Source organism: Leuciscus leuciscus (assembly GCF_965113295.1).
Source record: "Leuciscus leuciscus genome assembly, chromosome: 23".
NCBI classification, from domain to species: Eukaryota; Metazoa; Chordata; class Actinopteri; order Cypriniformes; family Leuciscidae; genus Leuciscus; species Leuciscus leuciscus.
The window spans coordinates 389,572-405,740 of NC_138747.1; the positions used below are offsets into that span (position 1 = coordinate 389,572).

Here is a 16,169-nt window from a genome sequence, read left to right on the forward strand (position 1 = left end):
ATCGACCAGACTGTGTGAGTATTTCATTTATAATAGTGTAATAATCATAACCAATCAATAATTGTGACTTAATCTGATGTGCAAGATATAAAAAGTCTTTATTAACATCAAGACATCAAAAATACTCCATATATGCCAAGTGCATCTACACATTGACGGAATCAAAACCGTAACAGCGATTACTACCAACTTGATAAATACAATAAATGAGTTTTGTCCAAAAAAAAAACAGAAAAGAGCAAAGTGAAGCACCATAAAGTGAAAGATTAGCGATGGTCAGGATGAGTTTATCACAGTGTCTTCTCTCTACTTCTGAATATGTTAAGAAGTCTCGTTACGGCACCAAAAGTGATCAACTAAAATGAAAGACGATAAGCATGAAACATCCGTCCTCTCGGTCGTGTCACTCATGATTTGGCAGGTTGGTTCATCATGTTGAGGTTGTTATTAGACACACATTTCCCAGGGTTCAGTGGGGTTTGGGCGTTGGCCGATCCTTTGGGTTTGGGAATCCTGGTCGGTCCAGGACGCCGGAATGATTCCAGAGGCATCTGAGAAACAGAGAGTTCAAGTCAAGTCAAGTCTCCTTCATTTATTCAGCGCTTTAACAATATAGATCGTTTCACAGCAGCTTTACAGTGATAATAGGAGCTTACAGTAACAGAGAGTGTTTAGGCTTTACAGCAGATCTAGAATAAAGTTATTGTCCAGATAAAGTTAGTTTTGATTGATTCACTTGCGTTGCAAAGATCATTAGTTATTAACTTAGGGTCCGCTAACACACTCTGTTCTCACAGAAAACAGAAACGTTTAATGTGTTCCGGCCGTTCATTCACACAACAGCGTTTGGAGCTCGAGAACACACACCCAGAAACAGGTCGGTCAGAATTTAGAGACTCGATCAAATATAAAATAAAATAAAAGTAGTAGATATGAGTAGATGTGCTGAGCTATGAACAAACGTTCCTTCAGAGTTACAGTGTAATTATATATTTAAGTACTGAGTAATATTAAGCAACTACATGTACTTATTATAGGGTTAGGGTAGGATTAGGGTTTGGTTGAGGGATAGTTGCATGTAATTATGCATAATTCACTGTTATTACTATGGTAAGTACATGTATGTAACAAGGACACTGTAAAATAAAGTGTTACCAAACATTGTTCATGGAACTGTTTTCTGAAACGTTTGTCTGACGTTTTTAAATGTTACTACTTGTTTCGGAACATTCAAAAGTAACGTTCTCAGAATTATAAAATGGATTGTTTTTCTTAACAATCACATAAGCAAAAAAAACTTAATGTTTTATGTATATTTATTTAGAAATAGCGTTTTCATAATTTAATGGGAACGTTAGCAAACCATCCTTAAGGCCCGTTCATAGAGATATAGCTCTAAAAGTCCAAACCACAACTATAACAATAACGGCACAGAGAAACAATATCGTTGAAATCACTTTTTATGCAGCCGATGAACAATAAAAACACTGACAGCCAATCAGAATCCATCCTCGAGCATTTAAAGTGACAGTAAACAATAAACAAAACAATACTGTGCGCTGGTGACACACTAATATAGTTCTCATTATAGTTCTCATTATAGTTATCGTTCTTGGTGTGAACGGACCTTTAGAAGGTGTCTTTGTTGTTCTGGAAATGAGAGATTATACAGATGTGTGATGTGTTGAGATGACCAGAAGATGGCGCTGTCAGTCACACTGTACACACACACACCTCATGCCTTTCTGTCTTAGCAGGGAAATGGTTAACTTGTCATTTCATTTTTTCCTCCATAAAAAAACCCCAGTTATAGCAGAGAACATCGAACACACTCTGTGAAGGGAGAATGAGGCATGTGTGTGAGATGTTTTCTAGTGTTTAAGAGAGAGAGACACAGAGAGAGAGAGATAGAGAGAGCGAGAGAGAGAGAGAGAGAGAGAGAGAGAGAGAGAGTGTGTGTGTGTGTGTGTGTGTGTGTGTGTGTGTGTGTGTGTGTGTGTGTGTGTGTGTGAGATGTTTTCTAGTGTTTAAGAGAGAGAGACACAGAGAGAGAGAGAGAGAGAGAGAGAGAGTGTGTGTGTGTGTGTGTGTGTGTGTGTGTGTGTGAGATGTTTTCTAGTGTTTAAGAGAGAGAGAGAGAGAGAGAGAGAGAGAGAGAGTGTGTGTGTGTGTGTGTGTGTGTGTGTGTGTGTGAGATGTTTTCTAGTGTTTAAGAGAGAGAGAGACAGAGAGAGAGAGAGAGAGAGAGAGAGAGAGAGTGTGTGTGTGTGTGTGTGTGTGTGTGTGTGTGTGTGTGTGTGTGTGTGTGTGTGTGTGTGTGTGTGTGTGTGTGTGTGTGTGTGTGTGTGTGTGAGATGTTTTCTAGTGTTTAAGAGAGAGAGAGACAGAGAGAGAGAGAGAGCGAGTGTGTGTGAGATGTTTTCTAGTGTTTGAGAGAGAGAGAGAGAGAGAGTGTGTGTGTGTGTGTGTGTGTGTGTGTGTGTGTGTGTGTGTGTGTGTGTGTGTGTGTGTGTGTGTGTGTGTGTGTGTGTGTGTGTGTGTGTGTGTGTGTGTGTTTCTTCAGTCGTCTGTGAGGTTTGTGTGACGGATCTCATTCCTGCACAATCAGCACAATCGCTCTTCCAGAGAGTTCAGGAATCATCAGGCCTCACACTCGATCCAGAATCAGTCAGGCTACGTTTACATGCAACCAAAATATCCGTTAGTAATGGATTTGACGGCTCAATCGCACTGAATCTGATTGAGCTCGATCAGAATGAAATTTCGATCGGATTGAAAGGGGAGTTTATTCCTTTTCTAATCCAATCGAGAGAACATGTAAACACTTGATCGGATTGAAAACCAAAACTGAAAGGACTGCGCATGTGTGATGAAGTAGAAATAGCATAATGACGTAGAAATAGCGTAATGATGTAGAAATAGCGTAATGATGTAGAAATAGCATAATGATGTAGAAATAGCGTAATGATGTAGAAATAGCGTAATGATGTAGAAATAACGTAATGATGTAGAAATAACGTAATGATGAAGAAATAGTGCAATGACGTAGAAATAGCGTAATGATGTAGAAATAGCGTATTGATGTAGAAATAACGTAATGATGTAGAAATAGCATAATGATGTAGAAATAGCGTAATGATGTAGAAATAGCGTAACGATGTAGAAATAGCGTAATGACGTAGAAATAGCGTAATGATGTAGAAATAACGTAATGATGTAGAAATAACGTAATGATGAAGAAATAGTGCAATGACGTAGAAATAGCGTAATGATGTAGAAATAGCGTATTGATGTAGAAATAACGTAATGATGTAGAAATAACGTAATGATGTAGAAATAGCGTAATGATGTAGAAATAGTGTAATGATGTAGAAATAGCGTAATGATGTAGAAATAGCGTATTGATGTAGAAATAACGTAATGATGTAGAAATAGTGTAATGATGTAGAAATAACGTAATGATGAAGAAATAGTGCAATGACGTAGAAATAGTGTAATGACGTAGAAATAGCGTAATGATGTAGAAATAGCGTATTGATGTAGAAATAACGTAATGATGTAGAAATAACGTAATGATGTAGAAATTACGTAATGATGAAGAAATAGTGCAATGACGTAGAAATAACGTAATGATGTAGAAATAGCGTAATGACGTAGAAATAGTGTAATGACGTAGAAATAGCGTAATGATGATAGCGTAATGATGTAGAAATAGCGTAATGATGTAGAAATAGTGTAATGACGTAGAAATAACGTAATGATGAAGAAATAGCGTAATGACGTAGAAATAGCGTAATGATGATAGCGTAATGATGTAGAAATAGCGTAATGATGTAGAAATAGTGTAATGACGTAGAAATAACGTAATGATGTAGAAATAACGTAATGATGTAGAAATAGCGTAATGACGTAGAAATAGCGTAATGATGATAGCGTAATGATGTAGAAATAGCGTAATGATGTAGAAATAGCGTAATGATGTAGAAATAGCGTAATGATGTAGAAATAGCGTAATGACGTAGAAATAGCGTAATGATGTAGAAATAACGTAATGATGTAGAAATAACGTAATGATGAAGAAATAGTGCAATGACGTAGAAATAGTGTAATGATGTAGAAATAGCGTAATGATGTAGAAATAGCGTATTGATGTAGAAATAACGTAATGATGTAGAAATAGCGTAATGATGTAGAAATAGTGTAATGATGTAGAAATAACGTAATGATGAAGAAATAGTGCAATGACGTAGAAATAGTGTAATGACGTAGAAATAGCGTAATGATGTAGAAATAGCGTATTGATGTAGAAATAACGTAATGATGTAGAAATAACGTAATGATGTAGAAATTACGTAATGATGAAGAAATAGTGCAATGACGTAGAAATAACGTAATGATGTAGAAATAGCGTAATGACGTAGAAATAGTGTAATGACGTAGAAATAGCGTAATGATGATAGCGTAATGATGTAGAAATAGCGTAATGATGTAGAAATAGTGTAATGACGTAGAAATAACGTAATGATGAAGAAATAGCGTAATGACGTAGAAATAGCGTAATGATGATAGCGTAATGATGTAGAAATAGCGTAATGATGTAGAAATAGTGTAATGACGTAGAAATAACGTAATGATGTAGAAATAGCGTAATGACGTAGAAATAGCGTAATGACGTAGAAATAGCGTAATGATGATAGCGTAATGATGTAGAAATAACGTAATGATGAAGAAATAGCGTAATGATGTAGAAATAGCGTAATGATGAAGAAATAGCGTAATGATGTAGAAATAGCGTAATGATGTAGAAATAGCGTAATGACGTAGAAATAACGTAATGATGAAGAAATAGCGTAATGATGAAGAAATAGCGTAATGATATAGAAATAGCGTAATGATGTAGAAATAGCGTAATGATGAAGAAATAGCGTAATGATGTAGAAATAGCGTAATGATGAAGAAATAGCGTAATGATGTAGAAATAGCGTAATGATGAAGAAATAGCGTAATGATGTAGAAATAGCGTAATGACGTAGAAATAGCGTAATGACGTAGAAATAGCGTAATGACGTAGAAATAGCGTAATGACGTAGAAATAGCGTAATGATGATAGCGTAATGATGTAGAAATAACGTAATGATGAAGAAATAGCGTAATGATGTAGAAATAGCGTAATGATGAAGAAATAGCGTAATGATGTAGAAATAGCGTAATGATGTAGAAATAGCGTAATGACGTAGAAATAACGTAATGATGAAGAAATAGCGTAATGATGAAGAAATAGCGTAATGATATAGAAATAGCGTAATGATGTAGAAATAGCGTAATGATGAAGAAATAGCGTAATGATGTAGAAATAGCGTAATGATGAAGAAATAGCGTAATGATGTAGAAATAGCGTAATGATGAAGAAATAGCATAATGATGTAGAAATAGCGTAATGACGTAGAAATAACGTAATGACGTAGAAATAGCGTAATTACGTAGAAATAGCGTAATGATGAAGAAATAGCGTAATGACGTAGAAATAGCGTAATGATGTAGAAATAGCGCAATGACGTAGAAATGGCGTAATGATGTAGAAATAGCGTAATGACGTAGAAATAGCGTAATGATGTAGAAATAGCGTAATGACGTAGAAATAACGTAATGACGTAGAAATATCGTAATGATGTAGAAATAGCGTAATGACGTAGAAATAACGTAATGACGTAGAAATAGCGTAATGATGAAGAAATAGCGTAATGATTTAGAAATAGCGTAATGATGTAGAAATAGCGTAATGATGTAGAAATAGTGTAATGACGTAGAAATAGCGTAATGACGTAGAAATAGCGTAATGATGTAGAAATAGCGTAATGATGTAGAAATAACGTAATGACGTAGAAATAGCGTAATGATGAAGAAATAGCGTAATGATGAAGAAATAGCGTAATGATGAAGAAATAGCGTAATGATGTAGAAATAGCGTAATGATGTAGAAATAACGTAATGACGTAGAAATAGCGTAATGATGAAGAAATAGCGTAATGACGTAGAAATAGCGTAATGACGTAGAAATAACGTAATGACGTAGAAATAGCGTAATGATGTAGAAATAGCGCAATGATGAAGAAATAGCGTAATGACATAGAAATAGCGTAATGATGTAGAAATAGCGTAATGACGTAGAAATAGCGTAATGATGTAGAAATAGCGTAATGATGTAGAAATAGCGTAATGACGTAGAAATAACGTAATGACGTAGAAATATCGTAATGATGTAGAAATAGCGTAATGACGTAGAAATAACGTAATGACGTAGAAATAGCGTAATGATGAAGAAATAGCGTAATGATTTAGAAATAGCGTAATGATGTAGAAATAGCGTAATGATGTAGAAATAGTGTAATGACGTAGAAATAGCGTAATGACGTAGAAATAGCGTAATGACGTAGAAATAGCGTAATGATGAAGAAATAGCGTAATGACGTAGAAATAGCGTAATGACGTAGAAATAGCGTAATGATGTTGAAATAGCGTAATGACGTAGAAATAGCGTAATGATGTAGAAATAGCGTAATGATGTAGAAATAACGTAATGACGTAGAAATAGCGTAATGATGAAGAAATAGCGTAATGATGAAGAAATAGCGTAATGATGTAGAAATAGCGTAATGATGTAGAAATAACGTAATGACGTAGAAATAGCGTAATGATGAAGAAATAGCGTAATGACGTAGAAATAGCGTAATGACGTAGAAATAACGTAATGACGTAGAAATAGCGTAATGATGTAGAAATAGCGCAATGATGAAGAAATAGCGTAATGACATAGAAATAGCGTAATGATGTAGAAATAGCGTAATGACGTAGAAATAGCGTAATGATGTAGAAATAGCGTAATGATGTAGAAATAGCGTAATGATGTAGAAATAGCGTAATGACGCGCTGAACGAGCTGTTCCTCCTGATGAATAAAGTGTGGTATAAACGAGTGTCTCGTCCTCCTATAATCCTCCTCTTCTGCGTGTGTGAAGTGGAGCAGGACAACGGCCCACCAGTGCTGGCTTCAGACTCTCATCCACTCACCACTGGTTTTGGGCATTTTTACTGTGTGATCAATATAAGCAGCGGTACAACGGCTCACATGATCATTATCTCCAAATTATGACCAGAAATGCATTAAGTCTGCTGTTTAAAACAAATAAAGAACTGTAGGAGAATAGTTATTATGCGCAGACTCTGTATATTTGTGCAGTGAGTGCATGTCAAAAACATCTATTCTGATGTGAAGCTTGTGACATATAAACACACACATCAACCCGATCACATGTTTAGTGTTCATGTAAACACTACGTTCAGATTCATCAATCAGAATTAATTCAGTGCGACTGAAACAAAAGTTGTGCATGTAAAGTGTGTGTGAAGTCTCTAACTGAGCTCTCCGAAACCAACCCAAAGCCTGAAGGTTTACGTCAGACATGAGAAATGTAGATATGTGGGTCAGGCTGTGTTGGGCTCGAGTAACAGCAGAAACACACACGGCTGGAGTCAGAGAATCACGTAATGAGCGCTAATTAAACGTGTCCTCCCGCGTCTCTCTCCACTGTCGCCATAGAAACTAAACAAGGCTTTTGTTTGGGCCTCAGACCCGCCTCTGAACACTCGCGCTCTTCTGCTGAGGAACTCAGTTTTAGTGTTTAACGCTTTCCTTCACTCAAGTTTCTTTCCTGAGGAGATCTGATCTGAGCTGGACATCAGGTTTGATGCTTAAAGATCGGCTAAACCGGTTTAAGAACTGCTAATCCACCGTTCAGACGTTTAACTGTTTTTTTCACAGGTTTCACTGCAAATAATGATGTTCTTCTCCAGTGTTTCTGTCCTGTTTTCCAGAACAAACATCTAAACATTCTTAAATCAGGCATTTTCTGACAAATCTATCGAAATGAAGTGAGTTTGTGCTTTAAAACAAGAACAAAAATCTGTAAATGGGGTCAGAAAAATAATCTTGTTTTCCTTTTGAATTAAGTTTATTTTTCTTACCAAATTGACAGATATTTGTTTTCGTTTTAAGCACAAACTCACTTCATTTTGGTCCATTTGTTAGAAAACATCTCCAGTAAATCTATCTAAGAATGTTTATATTTTGGGGATATTTAATTTAATTTTATCAATCAATAAATTCCACTTGAAACAAACCTTGTTGTATTATTTTAATTGAATACTGTGAAGCTGCTTTGATACAATCTGTATTGTGAAAAGCGCTATACAAATATAGGCTACTTGACTTGACTTGAATGTTTAGATGTTTGTTCTGGAAAACGAGACAGAAACACTGAGGAGGAACGTGATGTTTTGCAGTGTAATCGTGTGTATCTGGTCTGTGTATTAATGCACTATATCAGCCATAAACTCACTGCAAAAAATCGTATTCTTACCAAGATACTTTTACCGAAGAAGGAAAATAACACGCATTTCCGTCTTGATTTCAGAGAAATCTTGTGAAGATTATGTTTAGATGTTTTAGAAAACAAGACCAGTAAGAAAAATTATTTTTTGCAGCGTTGAATTATCGAATCAAATGAAAAGCACCTCTTATGAAGATGATCATGCATCGTCTCACTTGTGTTTCTCAGCATCATGGATTCGAGCTGAATGAGTGTGTGTGTGTGTGTGTGTGTGATTCACTAACAGGGCTGATGAGACATCGTCTCGGCTCATGATCACAGCTGTTCTCGAGCCCTTCATGAACAGAAGTGTGTTTAGCCAGACTAGCAGAGGATACACACTCCAGACGGCACAGATTCCAGCCTGAATCAATTTAACGCTTGATATAGTCCTCATGTGTGTGAGCCGATTCATTAAAAAGAACACATATATTATGCTGTAACGTACCAGTCCGTTTGACAGATATTTCCTTTCAAAATACTTCTGCCAAAACTTTTTTGACCAGTGCATGCAAACTCATCAAGTTAATGCTTTAACGTTCTACACACTGCAGAGCTTTAATGTTGTTTTTCCTCGGAGTCGAATCTCATGCGGCAGCAAAAGACCATGCAGACGGTCAGACTTTTCCATGATATCACTGCAGAAGACTGTAGATTCCCTCAGTGAGAGCGAATGATGGCGGTGGACCGGCCAGACAACCCACTCAACTCATGCAGACCTTCTCAAACTCATTTTCTCACTCATCAGAGGTATTATTTACTTTATAAATGTAATACTATGGGCCAGATTTACTATCAGGGCCCTATTTTAACAATCTGAAACGCAAGTATCAAGCGCGAAACGCAAGTAACTTTGTGGGCGGATCTCGGGCGCTGTTGCTATTATACCGGCGGGATAAATGACTCTCCGACGCAAATCTAAAATGTGTTGGTGTGAAGTAGCTTCATTACTCATAGGTGTGGTTTGGGCGTAACGTGCAATAAACCAATCAGAGCATCATCTCACATTCCCTTTAAGAGCAGGCGCGCTTGTTCCATGGCGGATTGATATTGTAACGGCGGATTTGCCAGACGCACGCCAGGAGCGGTTCACAGCCGAGGAGACCGACGTTCTCGTCAGGGTCGTAAAACACAGAGAAGTGACATTGGGGATGGAGAAACACACCCACATTAGCTTCGGTTAAACAGGCGTATGATAATTTGGGTAAATGTGTAAGCTAGATTTATGCCTATCTTCATGGACACAACAATGATTTCCCTCGTGTGGAATATTTTTCCTTGTAATAATGTATGGTTTGCAAAAATATCAACTTCTGCGTCTGTGTAGATGAGAGAAGCAAAGTGTGTGTGTGTGTTGTGCAAACGCCACATTATGGCCAAGCATGCGCTCTTAAAACAGCATCTGAATAACGCGCCACTGACTTTAGACTAGATTTCTCCTGGCGGAATTGTTTTCTGGAACTGCAAAATAGCACCAGGGAATGTTTGCGCCGGAACACACCTCCTCTTTGCGCTGAACCGCCCCCGGGAGCGCAAGTTCATTCCCTAATTTACCGACGTGCGTCTGTGGAGGGGAAAGTCTGCTGTGCGTCGGGTGCAAAATAGGAATGATACGCAAACCCTCTTTAGGCGTTAAACTACAGTCAGGATTTACTAAAGACACGCAGTGAAACATTAGCGCTGAGAAAGCGAGGACAGGGTTATTTCTGCGGCTGATATTACTGCATATGCATTTGTAGGAGTTTCCCTTTCAGACGCAGTATTTATGAGAGTATTTAAATGAATCACGCAAGGTGTTTTACGGAGGTTTGTGCTCGTCAGTTTACTGGGATTTACGCCATTATTTACCGCCCAAAAAAGCATGTCTTAAACCAGACGCTAATCTGTGCTGCTCTTGGTAGATTGTGTTGGTCATTATGGAAACATTTCAGTTCTTTAATTTGTGTCGTCAGTAGATCATCGCAGAACTTTACACTCCCATCGGCGCTTTGCCCTGTTTAGTAAATCTGGCCCTAAATGTCTTATTAATGGTTAAATGTTGTCTGAAAAAGAGCATCTGATAAATGAAATCATGCAATATTACATGATGAATGTGTGCATGTGTTCCTCATCAGAAGGCATCAAATACGTAAAATAATAGTAAATTAATCTATTGTTAACATTCTAATTTTAATTATGGTAACACTTTACAATAAGGTTCATTAGTTAACATTAGTTAATGTATAAACTAATATGAACTAACAATGAGCAATACATTTGTTACAGTATTTATTAATCTTTGTTAATGTTAGTTCAATACAACCTTTGATTTTAATAATGTATTAGTAAATATTGAAATTAATATTAATAAATGCTGTAGTAGTATTGTTCATTCTTAGTTCATGTTAACTAATGAACCTTATTGTAAAGTGTTACCTCAATTATTAACAGAAACCCAACATAAAATGTAAGAGGAAAATGAAAAACAAACCAAAAATGCGATTGTACATCAGTCAGTGAACTTTAATGGTACAGGATAATTTGCTGTCTAGCAAAAACAGTAAGTGCACTTAACCTGTGAAAAAGTGAAGTGAAAAAGCACAAGTGCTCGTGTTCTCGTTATGTGTGGTTTTCTCTGCTTTCGTTTTACATATCATGCACATAAACATCACATTATTAGAAACAAACAAATCAAACAAACAAATCAAACCAACAAAAGGAACTAGAGTTGCACTGGTTAGCCAGTCAAGTTATTGCAGTCAAGAACACCGGATTTGAGGGATTGTAGGAGCAGTAGATGACGGGGGTCAGGGGTCGACGGACGATCAAGGGACACACTCTTCTACAGTCACTAATCAAACACTAGCCGGTTCGGGTCAGTCACAGATATTACTTACTGTAATTTGTGAGGGCCGTGAGATGGGACTGGATGTGGGTTTTATCACGATGCTGCTTGTGATTTTGTTGTTGGCTTTGGCGTTGGACAGCACTGGGATCCTTTGCTCCGGCCCGAGGGAGTAATAGGGGCTGACGGGTTTGCCTGAGGTGTTCACGGCTTGAATGTAGGGGCTCCCTAAGTGAATATGGATTTTGTTGTCATCACTGGTAATGACGTTTGGACCTGAGCTGTTGGACCTCTGTATTTGCCAGCTGTTCTGCCTTTCCGGGCTCACGCGGAATACGGGATTAGATCCAGCGAACTCTCCTGGGTCAGGGGATCCAGTGGTTACGGACACGATCTGAATGGGTGACATGGCTCGTTCCGGGGTCAGCGATCCGCAGGACTCGGGTGAGAGAGTTTGGGAATAGCCTGGCATGGTGAGCGGAGACAGGGATCGATCCGGTGTGCCGGGACTCTCCGGAAGAGGAGGAGGAGAACCCTTGGGCTTGTTGGAGGGTGAGATCAAGGAGTTCTGGAGGATTGTGATCCGCTGTTTTGGAGCTCCACTTGTCGGGATAACCGCCGTGCTTGTAAAGGACTGGGCGCTTTCAGTCGTAGGACTCGTGATCTCAAGAGTTGCTGTGTTGTGCCCGAGATCAGGGGTCACTTTGATATGGAGAGGTTGCCCAGGACTGTGTGTGAGGACCACGTCCCCCTGCTGAACATGATTCCCGTTCTGCCTCGGTTGTATCTTGCCATTCATTGAGTGCTGACTTTCTCTAGTCTTAAGGAAAGGGCCTCTTACTCTTCTCATGTTGTTGTTAAGGTTGTTGACATTGTTCATGAGCGACGGAGTGCATTTTGTGAGGTTGATCTCATTGTAATTGTCCTCGTCCTCTGGATCGCTCTCCACGTAGAGCTTGCCGTTGACCAGGGCACGTTCCAGCGGTGCAAGATTCCTGTAATTCGGGGATAGGGTGTCCGTTGGGTCCGTTTGGACCTCCTTTGTGGAGACTTGTAGATCTGAGAAACGTCTTCCGTTCATTCCCGGTCGTAAGCTCTTGCTGAAGCGCCGGTATCTCTCCAGTTCTCGCGTAAGACTCTCCATCTCTCTGGCCAGCTCTTTATTCCTGACCTCTTGCTGGGTGAGTTTTCTCTGTAGGGTCGTGTGGTCTGTTTTATAGCGGCAGATGGATTCCTCTGTGCCCATGTACTCGTGGATCTTCTCTTTCAGGGCTTCTACCTCTCTAGTGAGATGACTAGATTTGGCCTCTTCCTCTTTCAGACGCTTGTATAAGATGTGCTCTTGGTTGGACTCCTCTTTCTCAGCCAACTGGTACTTGGACAGTTCGTTCCTGGACATCTCCAGTTCCTCCATCAGGGCTTTTGCTCGCTCCTGCTCATTGGAGTATCTCTTCTCCAGGGATTCAAACTCATCTTCAGTCTTCAAAAGGTCACCCTCAACCACCTTCATCTCCTTTAACTTCCTCCTGAGGCGTTCCACTTCCTGGGTCAAATCTTTCACTTTGTTGTCCTCCTGTTGGTAGCGGTAAGGACCAGGGCTCTTCGAGGGCTCCTCTTTGGATTTGCTCCTCAATAACTCTCTTTCCACTGCTTCCAATGATTGAAGCCTCTTTTTCATCATGCTGACTTTAGACTGAAGATCACCGTTTTTCTCTTCTTCCGCTTTCAGCTTAGCTTTGAGCTCATCCCTCTCCCGAGTGGCAACACACATCTTCTCCTCCAGTTCGGCCTTCGAGCGAAGAGCTTTCTTGCTCTCTTCGATCAGTTTCTCAGTGACGGTGTTGACTTTGTCTTGTTCTGCCTGAAGTTTCCCAGTGCTGTTTTGCACTTTGTCCTCCATCAGCTTTAACTTTTCGGCCATGGCCTTTCTCTCATCCACCAGCATGACGGTCAGTGTCTTCAATTTAGTCAGATCCTCTTTCAGTGTCAACTCCATCTTCTCCATATGAACTTCGGTAGCCTCAAGCTCTTTGATTCGGACTCTCAGTACATCAAGTTCATTGGACATGTGTTTAGTCATGGTTCGCTCTTTCTCCAGGTTGCTTTTCAGTGAACTGCACTCCTGCTTGCTCTTCCCAAAGGCGTCCTCTAGTTTCTCCAGCTCCATGATTCTGTGATTCAGCTTGTCCACCTCCACCTTTAAGCCACAGCTCTGGCTCGACTCCTTCTCCAGCTTTCGGTGGAGATCCCTGCACATATCCTCCATCTTGATCAACTCCTCATCTTTCCCTTCCATTTCAAGCACTCGTTTCCTCAACTCCTCCACCTCCGCCACGAGGCTGGAGTTTCCACACTCCCCTCGGCTGATCTTATCCCGGATCTCCTGCAGTTCCTCCTCTGCTCTATGGAGGGTCTTGTTGGTTTCTTCGAGCTCGTCTAACTGTCGGCTGAGAGCGGAGAGCTTCTGGCGTAGCTGTCGGTTCTGGGCATCTTCATTGGTCAGTTTGGCTGTCATGGCGTCCTGCTCTTGGTGGAAATGGCAGGCCTGGTTGCGTAACTCCTCTTCCAAGCGGTGCACTTTATTCTCCTCTTCTTGCAACCGGGTTTGGGCGGAGCTCAGCTCGTCTTGGGCGTGCGTGACCGTGTTCTGGAGCTCCTGGACTTTGGTGGTTTGTTGGGTCAGCTGTTCTGTGAGACGCTGCTGTTCGTCGACCACCAGGAGAGCGAAGGACTTTAGCTTGGTTAGTTCGTCCTTTAGACTTGTGACTTTCTTTGTGTTCTCTTCTTCCTTTCTCTCCTGGTATGTCTTTTCCTGATCAATGAGCAGTTTCAATCTGGCAACAGAGAAGAAAATATGAAAAGTTTGTTAAGATGAGTCGTTCAGAAAATATATATTTTTTAAAACATATAATTTTAAACATTTGTTGTAAAGGTTGATTCACACTGCACGACCAACACGGATAATCACCAGATTACAGTACGTCATTTCTCAGACGTTCCATGACCCAACAAATGATATTTGAACCAAGTTCAGTGCTAACAGAGTAACAGACTGATCTGACTAAACCTGACAAAGACTCTGTTGCCGTCTGTCGGTGACATCGACAAAGATATAGAAACACATAAGCCTAATGTGAAAGTTAACTGAACTGGTATTCAACTGGGAACCTCTGTGTCCATGTTTGTTCATTCCATTTGAGGATATATAGAGGTATAATTTTAAGCAAGGCTTGACATAATTTTTTTTTGCTTACCAGCCACTGTGGCTTGTGGTTTTCCAAAGTTACTAGCCACTCAGCATTTTCACTGGCCACAATTTTGACATCGATACCATAAGGGAAAAACTGCCATATAGATATTTTTTATATTATCTCATAATTTGTCAGCCGGTGTATTAGGCTGCTGTCACTTTAAGACCTGACACACTGACTGGTTTTATATAGCCAATACTTGTCTTTATGTGTGCACACTTTGGGTGTGAGCACAAAATCTGCGGGAGTAAAATAATGCTCAATACGCGCAATCCCTCGCCGAAATTCAAGCCCTGTAACACCAACAATATTCATCCAGAACAAATGAAACGAGTGAGTAAAGGGACGCGGGTTTGTGTGTAAGATGCGAGAGCGAGAACGCGCAGCTGATATTGTGTGTAGGGTTAGGGTTAGGGATTTTTGACAACACTACATTGCACTTAGTTTATTACTTCAGACGACTTTTTAAAAGACTACAACTGAAAAATGTATATTATATCAAATTCAACCCGCCAAAGTGGCTAGTAGGAGTGACTGCGCTACACGCCACCGCTGAAATACACACACACTTGGCAGGTTGGCGGGTGTTAATGTCAAGCCATGATTGTAAGTAAAGTCCAGTCGACTAAAAGTGGGGCAGTGTGTGTTCCAGAGGTCTACAGTCGGGCAGAAAGAGGGTCATGATGGCTAAAGCTTCCCTGTTCCCTGAAGCCGGCGGCGGTGGAGGGTGTTTTGACTACACTACAGTGGAAGTGGAAAAAGACTCTTAATAAGGGGGTTCCTCTATCCCCCCCAACACACCCATGAACACCACCACCTTCCTTCAGTGGTTTTATATTTTAAGGAATTCCCCCTCCTCCAAAGGCCATTACTGGCTATGTAAACAAACCCTCTTTCAGAGGCTCTAACCAGCAGTGGACTGGGATGATGTCAGTGGGACGAGGCGTATGGAAGTGTGTGTCACTCATACGTGGCTTCAGCCACTTAAAAGTAATGGAAAATCATTTTAATAATAACAGAACGACGATAGAAAATAAAAGTCAGATTCTAAAAATACAGTATTTTAATCACAGTGTCCTACTGAACATGAAGCAAGGCACCAGTGAGTTCCTTCATAACCTGTGACGCGATCTCCGCCTAGATGTGCTGGACAGCAGACACGATCTGAGGCATTACTGTCCCATTATTGTATAAATAGAGGTGACTTGACTTGAGACGGCATAATTCTACTCTATGAGGTTTTACAGGCTGAACATTCACACAGCATCAAGCTGGCCGTCCTCACTACAGATGCTGGAAATATCTGTGGTGTTACGCTGACATTGGTCTCTTTGTGACTTCATTAAACATTTATGGTTCGCTATTAACAGAAGGAAATGAAAGAGTTGAACGGCGTAAGACTGAAGCGCTATTGTGCGAACGCTCACTTATTATCATCCATCAGGAGAGAAATGCAAGTGTTCGAACACTTGTGTCTTATTTACCAATCTGATCACCTCAGAAGCTCAAAGCTCATGCGACATTTCTCTGTGATTTATTGGCATGATAGATTTATGCAATCAATGCATCGCAGTTTCCATATTATCTGTCCTAATCAGTATGCAAGATTAAAGCCAGTGCATTCTGGGACACACACACACACACACACACACTCAACAGTATGCCAAAT

At 39.9% G+C, this 16,169-nt stretch overlaps 1 protein-coding gene across 2 annotated transcripts in view; it reads right to left on the reverse strand.

Annotated features, from left to right (window-relative positions):
• Positions 1 to 79: 79 nt before the first annotated feature.
• Positions 80 to 16,169, reverse strand: part of filip1l (filamin A interacting protein 1-like) — a 49,785-nt gene continuing 33,695 nt past the window's right edge. For both annotated transcript variants that reach the window (XM_082155770.1, XM_082155769.1), the window contains 2 exons: positions 11,302 to 14,083; positions 80 to 551 (listed from right to left, as the gene is read on the reverse strand). In XM_082155770.1, coding sequence (XP_082011896.1) covers positions 408 to 551; positions 11,302 to 14,083 — 2,926 coding nt within the window. In that variant the 3' untranslated portion in view covers positions 80 to 407. The remainder of the gene's footprint in view (positions 552 to 11,301; positions 14,084 to 16,169) is intronic.